This window comes from Calypte anna, chromosome 14, assembly GCF_003957555.1.
Source record: "Calypte anna isolate BGI_N300 chromosome 14, bCalAnn1_v1.p, whole genome shotgun sequence".
Classification (NCBI taxonomy): Eukaryota; Metazoa; Chordata; class Aves; order Apodiformes; family Trochilidae; genus Calypte; species Calypte anna.
The window spans coordinates 2,427,733-2,438,667 of record NC_044260.1 but is presented as its reverse complement, the minus strand read 5'-3'; the positions used below and the strand labels follow the sequence as shown (position 1 = coordinate 2,438,667).

Below are 10,935 nucleotides of genomic sequence, written 5' to 3'. Positions count from 1 at the left end.
GCAGGGGACGAGTGGGCCGGGGGGTGTTGTGCCCCAGGGAGGTTTGGGGGCTGCCCGAGGGGCACGGGGACCTGGCCACAGGGATCCCCTTCGTGGGGGCCTGGCTTTGAGGAAGGGGTTTTGTTTGCATCAGGTGCGAATTGGGGAGCAAACGCCCCGTTTTGGGGCTCTCGGTGGTGCAGGCAGGTGGGGGGCAGCGGGACGTGCCCCTGCCCAGCCCCTCCCTGCCAGGGAGAGGACAGTGATAAGCTATAAAGAAGTATTAATTTATTGGAGGGGGGAAAAAAAAAAAAAAAGATATAAAGCAGATTTTTTTCCCCTCACCCCCCGAAAATAATAAAAGAATAAACTTTAACAAATATATATTTAAGAGATTTAAAAATATTAGCAATTATATATAAAGCAGTTTAAAAGAAATCAAGAGAAAACTGGATTTTAGCTTGAGGGAAAAAAAACAAAACAAAACAAACGAACTATTAGATTATACTCAGCTGTGTGTCTTGTGGCAAACTCATTCTAAGAGTAGCACAATATTTACCTTTTCTCTGGGTGGAAGGTACGTGCGAGCAGTTCTGTTCGGGATTTCTGTTGGGATTCAGTGTCACGTCTGTCTTTTTTTTCTTTTTTTACACCTTTAAGAACTCAAAGGATGTGCCTTGTTTTATGGAGGTGTTTTGTTTTCTGGTTGTTTATTTTTTTGTAAATTCTGATCCTGGAGGTGTTTCATTTCTTTTGGAGCGTCTTCAGGTTTGGGTTTTGTTCATTTTTCTTGGGTTTGTAACTTTGGGGTTGTTTTGTTTTGGTTTTTTTTTTTTCCTCGCTGTGTTTGGTGTGTGTGGGTGTGGGTGTGTGTGCACACGTGTCCTGCTGGACACACTGCTGTATATTCATGTATAAACTGGAGTTGGAGTCTGGTTCAGTCGCTTGAGTCTTGATGAATGCATAATTATTTTTTTGTTTGTTTGGTTTTTTGTTTTTCTTTTTGCTTGTGGTTTCCAAACAAAGCGTTGTTGTTTCTTTTCTGGAGACTTACAGAGTGGTCTCTCTCTCTCCCTCTCTCCTTCCCTCTCCCCCTGTCTCACCCATCGTGGTCTCTGATCCAGATTGTGTTTGGCACAACTTTGAAATTTCTTAAAAAACCAAAAAAACCAAAAAATATTAAAAAAAAAACATAAAAAAAAGACTCTAAAAATAACAAAAAAATCACCCGCCTGAAAATATCTGTTAAAAAGAAAAAGATATGTATCTTAAAAAAAAAATCCATAAAATTCTACATGATGGATATATACATATATATATTTTTTATGATTAAGTTATGGACTCTGTATTGTATCCCATCTGTCAAGCTATGCATCCTGGTGCTTCTCCTTCTGTGCTTAGGTTTCACCTCTACTCGTCTTATTCCTCCTATTCTGAATAGTAGATGGCTCGTGGTGCTGTGAAGAAGTTTGCTCCTATACAAAAGTCTGGCAACAAATATTTAAAGAGAAAAAAAAAAAAATAAAACAATAAAACCCCTGCTGGGCTGCCACCACTGTTTGTGTCCCAAAGCCACCAGCTGTGTCCTGCCGCGCAGCAGGTGGACAGGACAACCTCGTGGTGTGGTCACCTCTCCCCCTGGTCACTCTGCAGGGCTCAAGGCCACCCTTGGGTGCCTCTGCCTTGCCCAGTCTGTTTTTCACAGTGGGTGCTGTGGCCGTGGGTGGGTGGCTGGGTGCAGGAGCTGCCCCAGGACCTGTGCTGATCACCCAGAGCCTGCAATAACTCACGCCGAGCAGAAACAACTCTTTCCGCTTTTATTGTCAATGAAGAAATAATCAAATCTATATTACAATTTTAAAAACAGTAGAAAATGTGAGTAAAAATGCAACAGAGGCTTTTTCTCTTTTAATGTGGAAACCATTATTACAGGGTGGTGAATGATGGGAGTGTGTTACTTGATTTGAGAACTAGCTGTGGCATAAAAATCGTACCTGGCTGCTCAGGAAAACACCTCTTCCCAGCTGGATCAGCCTGACATCTTGGCAGTAAAATTAAATACTAGAGACAGAAAGGGGTTGGGGGCCCAACCTGGGGCAGGGCCTAAAGCTCAGCTCTACCATTTCCATAGGACTGGCCCTTGCAACCCTGGCCAGCTGATGAGCTGAACCCCCTCAGTCCCATTGCTGGGTGCCCTGTGGGGCTGCCCAGGGCTGGGGGCCCAGCCCTCTCCCTGGGGGTCTCCCTGGCTGGGGGGAGGTGGGCAGCCTGCAGTGTGGAAGGCACCTGGAACAGCTTCCACTGCATTTCTGATCATACTCAGCAGGTCTGAGGGAACATCTGGAGTGTCCGTGGGCAGTGGTCGGTGCGGAGAGGAGCTGCAGCAGTTATTCCATGGTGGTGGTGGTCACCCAGCAGGCCAACGGAGGGGAAGTTTTTGGTCTTTCAGTGCAGGACTAGTGTGGAGCTCTTGCTAGCACGTCCAGACCTGTGGAGAAGAGACAAGAGGAACCCATGGTAATGACTCTTCTGAGCAGCTCTTCATCCTCTTGTGGAGCACCCCCTGTCACGAGTTAAATCTCTCACTTATTGAGAACCATCCCCTTGTCTGATTGCAGATGGCTTCTAACTCATTTAATGCCCCAGTTCTTAGAAGGGAGGACCATCAAGGAGAGCCTGAGGAAACCAAACCAAACCAACCTTTACAGTGCTGTCCACAGCACCGGAGAAGAGGCGGCCCCTGGAGACGGCGAGGGCAGTGACGCTGCCCTGGTGCCGCAGCAGTGTCTGTGTGCAGATCATGTTGTCCATGCTCCACACCTAGGGACACACAGGAGCTGTGAGCCAGGCCAGTTGGAGGGATGAGGATCTCCCATATCCTCCCTTTCCCTCAAAGCTGCCTGTGTTTTACCAGCAGCACAGCCCTGGACACATACCCTGAGCGAGCGGTCATAGGATGCACTGAAGACTTTGGTTTGATCCGGTGTGGAGATGACAGCAAGGGCATAGACTGTACCCACGTGCCCAGTCAGTGTCCTGACCTGTTCCTTTGTCTCTATATCCCAGACCTGTGGGAGGAGAGCAGGGCTCGGAGACTGCTTTGGGCTGCAGGCCACCAACTTCTCCTCTGAGGGGTGCGTCCACCTCTACGCACCCCCTCCAGGGTGGGTGTTCTGCACCCACGCTCTGGGTGTGCCATGGAGGGGACCAGCAGAGCCAGATTCCCATCTCTTTGCCCCTCTCCCCAAGCCATCCTGAGTGTCAAACCCTGCAGTCCTTACATGGATGAGGTTCTCATAGGTGCCACACACTATGTGGTGGTTTGTCACAGCGATGGAGTAGACGCTGCCTCCTGACGTCTGCAGCACGTGGACACACTCCAAGTTGCGGATGTCCCAGATCTGAAAGAGATTCCAAAGGAAAGGCAAGGTGAGACCCACACAGGGACCCCTGAGCAGGAAGGAGCTCCCTTGAAGTTCTCCAGCTGTGTCTGCAGTCAGCCTGGCTCCATGTGTGCCCACGTGACAGCTTTAAAGACAAATCTGTCTGTCTGGGAATGGTCAGCGCTGATGAACAAAGTCCTGCTGTCTTATTTAGCCACCCAGCTTTGAACATCCAGGCTGAAAAAGTTGTGGAGACACTCACACCTTGTGTGACTCTGCACACAAACCCTGGGCCTCGATAGCACTAAAAACTGATGAAGACAAATTAACAGGGATTTATTAACACTGAAGAGGACAACTTCCAATTCCCTTGTGTCGCCCACTCGCTGAGAGGTGAACTATCCATCACAGCCTGATCCAACACACACAAGGGCACTCTGGAAACCACACACAGATTTATGGAAACTCTGCTGCCAGACAGTGACCTTCTCCTCTTATCAGCAGGACTGTCAGCACAGATAACACCAAGGAGGCAGCGCCAGGGGCCAGGCTGTGGTTTATCTGAGTGAGTCCCCCAAGAGCTGGGCTCCCAAGGACCATCCTGAGCACAGCCTCAGCCCAGCCCCAGCCTTTGTGCCTGCACAGATACAACCAGAAAAGGTAAATCTGACGTGTTAGCATCACTCTCACAGCCTAGCAGCTGTGTCCTGCTCCTCCAGCCCCTGCTGCAGAGCAGGGACACAGAGGCACGGATGGCTTATACTTGCCACGAGTTTCAGGGTCCCACCTTGATGGTCTGGTATGATCCACTGTAGAGATAGTTTTGAGAAGCCACCAGTGCTCGAACCCAGTGATTCAGACCTGTCAGCTCCTTCTTCAGTTTGAGCTCGGTACCTACAATATCCCAGACCTGCAGAAAGCACCAAGAGACAGGGAGGAGGCACTCAGGGGGATGGGGCACAACGGGCCAGCTCCTTCCTCTTAGTGCTGTCTCACTGCTCCTCCAGCCCCAACACTCCCACTCCAGGCCCCAGATAAAGAAAAGAGCATCTGGCCTCTTACAGATGGACTGTCCCATAAGCTGTCTCACCAGGGGCTGGAAGCACAACCAAGGGAAATCAGCCAAGGCTTTAAAAGGCATCTTGCAAAGCTGTTGCCTGATTTCTGCATGCTTTAGGTAAAGAATGCAGATTCAGGATCCCTTGGAGAGGGTTTCAAAACAGGCAGCCTGAATCCCCAGCCAATTCTGCACCCAATTCCCAAAGGTCTGAATAGGTCCTTTGGGGGCCCAAGGACACATAGACTTGGGAACTGCCAGGATACTCCACCTGCAGCCTCAGGCTTACAGAGTTAGAAGCAAAAAGTGTTTTTTCAGCCAGGTCCCAGAACACGTTTGACTTCAGCACAGAGTGTGGGCTAAGCCTCTGCAGTGCTGGCTGTTCTGTGCAGCTGTGCTTCCCTGTGTGGCTCAGACAGCACAGTAACAAGGTCACCTACAGACCAAAATACCACTTTCTTCCTGTTTGGACACTGCTGCCTGACAGGTTGTACCATCAGTCCCCAAGAGATCAAGAGGAGCCACCCCAGAGCTCTACCTTGATGGCTTTGAGGGAGCCACTGAACAGCATGTTGTGTGAGGAGACCAAAGTGCAGACAGGATTGTCGTGTGCTCGGATCGTGTTCACCTTCTGCAAGTTCTGAATGTCCCACACCTGCAGAAGAGAAGAACACCCATCAGGGACAGGGGCAGGGGAAGGCTCCTTCTGCTGTAGCCCTTCTTCTTTGCCTCCTGGGGGCAGGAGGCAGGACAGGACAGGGCTCCTGCACACTGTCCTGGCCTGATGGGGACTGCCCCAGCCTCCGGCTCCCCATGGCAGAGCAGAGTGGGGAACCCAGCCTGCAGGAAACACCCAACTCCCACCCATGAGTAGCCTGGCTGGAAGCAGTGGGCAAAGCACACGGGGGTGATCAGTCTTGTAAAGCCTTATAGAAAAAAAAGGATCCAAGTCCCTGCTCTAGAGCAGCCTGGGGCTGGCCAGGAGATCTCCCATCCCGACTGTGAAGTGGAGCAGGAGTCCTAGGTACTCACAATAATGGTGCAGTCAGCAGAGCCACTGTATAGCTTGTTCCTGTAATGTCACCAGAAAACAAAAGGAGGTCAGTGAGGAAGAGCAACAAGTGCCAGGCTGCAGCTTGTTCCCAGGCATGGAGGCCAAAGAGGTCAATTTTTAAAGAGCAAAGAGGCAAGATGTGCCTCTCCTGAGCCACCTTGGCACGTGCAGGACTGAGGATGGGAGCTGTTAAAGGCATGCTCAAGAGCCCCAGTGCTCTCCCCTGTCTCCTGCAGCGGCAGGTGTCCCTCCCCACTCACCCCTGGATGCAGAGAGCCAGCACGATTCCATCGTGACCCTCCAAGGTCTTTTGGCACTTGTATGTGGTACAGGTATCCCACACCTAACAGGAAAAACAATCAGAGTCACACAGGGGGTCACAAGCAGACAGAGCAGCTGGGGACCTGGGCAGGATGTCAGCAAAGCCACAAAAGCATCAACAGAGGAAGCAGGCTGTCACCTGGGCACCTGCCTTCCAGGCCCCCAGGCAGAGATCAGCTTGTCTAGGAAAGGAAATTCACTGCAAAGGCTTGGGTTGAAGTTGATGAGGCAGCACAAATCAGCCCTCCCCAACTCAGCCTTGTTTGGCCCAGGCCAAACACCATGCTGAGCCAGAGGAGCAGCTCTCAGGCTCCTGCTTTAGGGCTCTGGTGGCACTGCACAACCTCCCTTGCCACTGCAGTGTCCCCACTGAGGACACGTTGCTCTCTCAAGGGAGGGAACATGGGAATTAATGCCCAGGGCAGCCAGTTCAGGGGAGAATCATAGAATCATAGAATTGGCTGGGTTGGAAGGGACCTCAGAGATCATCGAGTCCAACCCTTGATCCACTCCCGCTGCAGTTCCCAGCCCATGGCACTCAGTGCCACATCCAGGCTCTTTGGAAATATCTCCAGACACGGAGAATCCACCCCTTCCCTGGGCAGCCCATTCCAATGCCTGATCACCCTCTCCAGAAAGAAATTCTTTCTAATATCTAACCTAAACCTCCCCTGGCACAACTTAAGACCATGCCCTCTTGTCTTGTTGAAAGTCGTCTGGCAAAAGAGCCCAACCCCCACCTGGTTACAACCTCCTTTCAGGGAGTTGTAGAGAGTGATGAGGTCTCCCCTGAGCCGCCTCTTCTTTAGGCTGAACACCCCCAGCTCTCTCAGCCTCTCCTCATAGGGTCTGTGCTCGAGTCCCTTCACCAGCCTGGTTGCCCTCCTTTGGACCTGCTCCAGGACCTCGATATCCTTTCTGAACTGGGGGGCCCAGAACTGGACACAGGATGCAAGCTGTGGCTTCACCAGGGCTGAGCACAGGGGCAGAATCCCTTCCTTGGACCTGCTGGCCACGCTGTTCCTGAGCCAGCCCAGGATGCCATTGACCTTCTTGGCCACCTGGGCACACTGCTGGCTCCTGTTCAGCTTCCTGTCAATCCAGACTCCCAGGTCCCTTACTGCCTGGCTGCTCTCCAGCCCCTCTGTCCCCAGCCTGGAGCTCCCCATGGGGTTGTTGTGGCCAAAGTGCAGGACCCGGCACTTGGCCGTGTTGAACCTCATCCCATTGGAATCAGCCCAGCTCTCCAGTCTGTCCAGGTCCCTCTGCAGAGCCCTCCTGCCTTCCAGCTGATCCACACTTCCCCCCAGCTTAGTGCCGTCTGCGAATTTGCTGATGATGGACTCAATCCCCTCATCTAAATCATCAATGAAGATATTGAACAGAACTGGGCCCAACACTGATCCCTGGGGGACACCACTAGTGACCGGCTGCCAACTGGATGCAGCCCCATTCAGCACCACTCTCTGGGCCCGGCCCTCCAGCCAGTTCCTAACCCAGCACAGGGTGCTCCTGTCCAAGCGGCGGCCTGATAGTTTTTTCAGGAGGATGCTGTGGGAGACGGTGTCAAAGGCCTTGCTGAAGTCCAGGTAGACCACATCCACAGCCTTCCCCTCATCCACCAGTCGTGTCACCTGATCATAAAAGGAGATCAGGTTGGTCAGACAGGACCTGCCCTTCCTAAACCCGTGCTGGCTGGGTCTGATCCCTTGCCCATCCTGCAGGTGCTGTGTGATTGCACTGAGGATGATCTGTTCCATAACCCTGCCAGGCACTGAGGTCAGGCTGACGGGCCTGTAGTTTCCTGTGTCCCCTTTCCAGCCCTTTTTATGGATTGGCGTGACATTCGCCAACTTCCAATCATCTGGGATGTCCCCAGTGAGCCAGGACTGTTGGTAGATGATAGAGAGAGGCTTGGCAAGCTCTTCTGCCATCTCCCTCATTACCCTTGGGTGGATCCCATCTGGTCCTATAGACTTGTGGGGATCCAAGCATCTCAGTAGGTCACTGACTGTGTCTTTCAGGATTACAGGGGGGCTGTTTATATTCATGTCACTTTCTATGAGCTCCAGAAGCCATCTGTCCTCAGGGTAACCTGTCTTTCTGTTGAAAACTGAGGTAAAGAAGGTGTTAAATACCTCAGCTTTTTCTTCATCTTTGACAACTATATTCCCACCCGTGTCCAGTAAAGAATGGATGTTTTCCTTGCCCCTTCTTTTGCTGCTGATGTATCTGTAGAAGGACTTTTTGTTATCCTTCACAGAGAAACCTGATTTCCTTCAATAAAGTACAGCAATGTCTATTTTTTTCCCATGTGGCTTTTGCTATCACTCAGAGAACCCAAACCAGAGCTCTGCTCCTGTCAGGCTGGGTGGTGGCAGCCAGTGTGGCTCCCCAGCCCAGCCAGCAGCCACCACGGTGACTTTGGGAGCTGCTGTCAGCCTGAGTTACTGAAAACAAGACAAAGAAAAACAAACATGCCATAAAATGGAAAAAGGACACATCTGATCAGGGAAAAATGGATATTCAAAACTGTTTTTGTTCTAAGATGGCTTTCTGTAACAAGGGAAAATAAAAAGAGAATCCACATTAGTGCTGAATGCCTCAAACACCACATGAAGCAAACCCAGCAGCAGCAGGAATGTGATTCTAATCAGGGCTTTGCAAAAAACATTTGTCTCTCAACTTCACTGTCAGGTAAAAGTTCCTTGCAGAGAATTGTGCCTAACTGCAAAGCATTTAAGACTCTTTGGGAAGTGACACTGCCTCTACCTCCCCAAACTGCAACTCAGTTTCTGCCCCACCTGAAGCAGCTGACAAATGCAAAAGACGCAAAGGAAGAGGCAAACTCTCACCTTAATGGTTTTGTCTGAAGAGCCACTGAAGAGCAGGTCTCCTATGGAGTAAACACACAGACACCAGACAGGGCCCTGGTGCCCCACGAAGGTTCCCTTGCACTTGAAGATCTGCTGAGGATCATAGGCTACAGAAACAAGAGGGAAGGTGAGAGGTAGGAGAATGGTGCTGCACTGTGTCACGGGGAGTCTGGAGGAGGTGGAGCTCCCTGCACTTGCACCTCATGTTGCTCCTGGAACTGAGACACCCTTCACATGGCTGGAGGGGGCTATGTCCCACCCCTACAGCTCAGGGACTGCTCTGAACCCCAGGACTCATCTCCCTCACCCAGTGCCTGACTGGAGCTAGGGAGGCCAGAGATGCAGAGGTGCCTCCCAGTAGCACTGAGTTCCCTTCCTGCCACTGCTTCTGGAAACCTCTCCCACCAGTATGTTCTTCCCACAGCAGCAGTAATCCTGTGATCAAACCAGTGCTGTGCCCAGAGAAATGTGTTCCTTGGCAGACCTGTGACCTTATCTGAAAGGGCTCACTGGGCCATCACCACAAAACCAGACTGAGGGGAAAAAAAAAACCAAAAAGAAAACCAGAAACCAGGTGCATACTCACATCCAAGGATGCCCATGTTGAGCCGAGCATTAATGTGGGAGAGTTCATCCTGAAAAACAGAACAAGCTGCCTGAGCTGCAGAGCTGCCCAGCCCATCCCCGTGGCCTTAAGACTGTTCCCCTCCACTGCAGAAACTGCTCCTGGGCAGTCTGGACTCACTATTAAGGCCCATCCTGACTCATCCTCTGAGCAGAGGTCTCCTGCTCTGGTCCTCCATGCTTCCATCCCTCCACCACCTACCCCCAGGGACCACCACAAGCTCTGACACCATCTCAGACCTGTGCTAAACTCTCCAGTGCTCAGGCAGGCACAGAAATACCCCTCAGAACACATTCTCCTTGCTCTGCCCCTCTCCAGGCTGCTAAAAAGAATAAATCTGCTTGTGGGGACACCTTGCTCAGCTGGGCTCTTGAAGCCCACCTTGCTTGCACAGCAAGCAGGAGGGAAGCCAGAGGATTTCCCCATCAGAGGAGAAGCCCAGCAAGCAGAAAGGCAGCTAAGAGCATGAATCCCTGCTCAGCCCCAGGGCCCAGCCCCTCCTCACGTTCAGCATGGATGCATCCCTGCGGAACTCCATCAGGTCCTCGCCCAGCTTGCTCTGGTTCTCATCCAGCACATCTACAAGAGATGGACAAGCCCTGAAGTCACTGCAGGGTCACGAATGGCAGCCAGGGGAACAGGCAGAGGACACCTGCTGTCACCCAGCCTCTGAACAAGGAGGGAGGATAAGCCACTGCTGTTATCAGCAAGGAACAGTGAGAGGGTGTCTGCTACTGAAAGGCAAATTCTGAAGTCTGCTACTTCAATCCTCAAGGCCCAACAAATTTCAGAGGTAAGACAGGGCAGAGCAAAGGTGTCCAGGAACCATGCTCCCTCCAGCATGATTGCAGTGTTGGCTATTCAACTCACTCATTTTTATGGGTGCCTGTGCTCATGGACTGCACAGGAGTAAGTCAGAGGAGAAAGGTGGTAGCTGCCTGTAGACACTTCTAGGACTTTTCATGTGATTGCTGATCACAGGATGAGCTCCCATGATGTTTTGGGAGCAAGGAAGTTGATGAGACCCCTACTTGTTCCTCTGCAAGGAGTACCTGAACCTCCTGAAACCTGCTCAGCACCAGTTTTAAACACAGAATGAATCCTGTAATGCACCATCCTAACCTGCCCTGGCCCTCCAGCACAGAGCTTCTCTGGTGCAGACTCACCAAACTTGAGCTCCAGGTTCTTCTCCAGCTGGTCAATCTTCTCCGAGAGCTTCCCCAGCATGGAGCGCAGGAAGGCAATTTCCTGGTCCTTCTGGGCCATTGCCACCTGCATCTCATGGAAACGATCATCTGTCTGCTGCAGGAACTCCTTCAAACCCTCAAACTTGCACGTTTCCAAGTGAGTCTCATAAGTGTCTTGATTTCCTATGAATGTGCACCTGCAAGGGGAAGGCAGATGCTGGCTGGAGCAGGACTGGCACTGGGGACATCCCTACAGCTCAGAAATGAGCTCAGGGCCTCTTTCTCTAGGTGAGCACAGAATCACAGAATATTTAGGTTGGAAGAGACCTCCAGGCTCATCCAGTCCAACCTTTGACAAACTCCATAACCAGTCACTAAACCCTGTCCTTAAGGACCAGGTCCAAACACCTTTTAAATGCCTCCAGGGATGGTGACTCCACCACTGTCCTGGGC

The 10,935-nt window shown here is 51.5% G+C and overlaps 1 protein-coding gene across 2 annotated transcripts in view; it reads right to left on the bottom strand.

Moving 5' to 3' along the window:
* Positions 1-1,788: 1,788 nt before the first annotated feature.
* The window catches only part of TRAF7 (TNF receptor associated factor 7), a 31,744-nt gene continuing 22,597 nt past the window's right edge, over positions 1,789-10,935 (bottom strand). For both annotated transcript variants that reach the window (XM_030459830.1, XM_030459832.1), the window contains exons 10-21: positions 10,462-10,679; positions 9,801-9,874; positions 9,257-9,305; positions 8,650-8,777; positions 5,734-5,816; positions 5,452-5,491; positions 4,958-5,074; positions 4,150-4,272; positions 3,261-3,380; positions 2,916-3,047; positions 2,680-2,799; positions 1,789-2,467 (exon numbers count right to left, since the gene is read on the bottom strand). In XM_030459830.1, coding sequence (XP_030315690.1) covers positions 2,453-2,467; positions 2,680-2,799; positions 2,916-3,047; positions 3,261-3,380; positions 4,150-4,272; positions 4,958-5,074; positions 5,452-5,491; positions 5,734-5,816; positions 8,650-8,777; positions 9,257-9,305; positions 9,801-9,874; positions 10,462-10,679 — 1,219 coding nt within the window. In that variant the 3' untranslated portion in view covers positions 1,789-2,452. The remainder of the gene's footprint in view (positions 2,468-2,679; positions 2,800-2,915; positions 3,048-3,260; positions 3,381-4,149; positions 4,273-4,957; positions 5,075-5,451; positions 5,492-5,733; positions 5,817-8,649; positions 8,778-9,256; positions 9,306-9,800; positions 9,875-10,461; positions 10,680-10,935) is intronic.